Source organism: Nanorana parkeri, unplaced genomic scaffold (assembly GCF_000935625.1).
Source record: "Nanorana parkeri isolate BGI_ZX_2015 unplaced genomic scaffold, ASM93562v1 scaffold3677, whole genome shotgun sequence".
Lineage (NCBI taxonomy): Eukaryota > Metazoa > Chordata > Amphibia > Anura > Dicroglossidae > Nanorana > Nanorana parkeri.
The window spans coordinates 2,312-3,524 of NW_017309945.1; the positions used below are offsets into that span (position 1 = coordinate 2,312).

Consider the following 1,213-nt stretch of genomic DNA (forward strand, 5'->3'; position numbering starts at 1 on the left):
AAAAGCCAGGACACCCGACCCAGGAGGAACAAAGGGAGGGCAAACCTAATGTGAGAGGAAACCCCACCCAGGAGGAACAGAGGGAGGGCAAACCTAATGTGAGAGGAAACCCCACCCTGGAGGTAAATCCTAATGTGAGAGGAAACCCCACCCAGGAGGAACAGAGGGAGGGCAAACCTAATGTGAAAGGAAACCCCACCCTGGAGGTAAAACCTAATGTGAGAGGAAACCCCACCCAGGAGGAACAGAGGGAGGGAAAACCTAATGTGAGATGAAACCCCACCCATGAGGAACAGAGGGAGGGAAACCCTAATGTGAGAGGAAACCCCACCCAGGAGGGAAACCCTAATGTGAGAGGAAACCCCACCCATGAGGAACAGAGGGAGGCAAAACCTAATGTGAGAGGAAAGGGAGGAAACCACACCCATGAGGAACAGAACCCAACCCCCTCCCCCCTCCCAGCAGGAACAGAAGGTATGCCAGGCTCAGATGAGTACAACCCCTGAATATTACAGGAGGAAGGACGGCAGGAGGAGGATACGGCATCTGGGAGGTGAGATGGACACAAATAATGACTGAATAATGGAGACAGTATGGCCCATTCCGTCCTGTACCCTTTAGGGGCCGGTCACTGACTGCTCCACCCTCACCTGCTAGAGATGACGATGGCGTCGTTGAATTCACTGCGCGAGTTGTTCCTCAGGGCGGTGCGGCCCCCATTGGTTATCAGGGCGTTACTACCATGGAGGTGATGGAATCGCAGGTCAGACAGAGACTGGAGAGCGCACGGGGTCCCGGGGGTCAGAGCCAGGGTGTCTTCCTCTTCTCCTGGGAGGGGCAACGCATCTGAGAAGAGAGAGAAGGGCAGCAGTGAGAGTACCAAGATGGCCGCCATCCCACTTATCAGGAGAGATCCAGGAGGGACACACGCTGACCGGATACCAGGCAGAGGAGGAGTCATGTGACCGGTCAGTCTGGGGCGGCCGGCCATCTCATGATGGGGGGAGGGGGAGGAGCACTCACCTGTTTCGTCTAGTATGGTGGCCTGTGCCGCCTGCCCATAGAGATCCACCACAGCAAAGACATTGGTGGGGACATTCCACGCGGCCACGCCCTGCGCCACGCCATTGACAAAGAAATTCAACGTGCCGTCCTCTCTGCGCACCACTCCCACCGTGTCCCCTGCCTGAGGCACAAACACAAAAGTCTCAGC

At 56.6% G+C, this 1,213-nt stretch overlaps 1 protein-coding gene across 1 annotated transcript in view; it reads right to left on the reverse strand.

Moving 5' to 3' along the window:
• Positions 1–1,213, reverse strand: part of LOC108803398 (neuralized-like protein 4) — a 16,871-nt gene that overhangs the window by 1,206 nt on the left and 14,452 nt on the right. Inside the window, 2 exon segments of the mRNA XM_018575242.1 lie at positions 651–846; positions 1,024–1,186. Coding sequence (XP_018430744.1) covers positions 651–846; positions 1,024–1,186 — 359 coding nt within the window.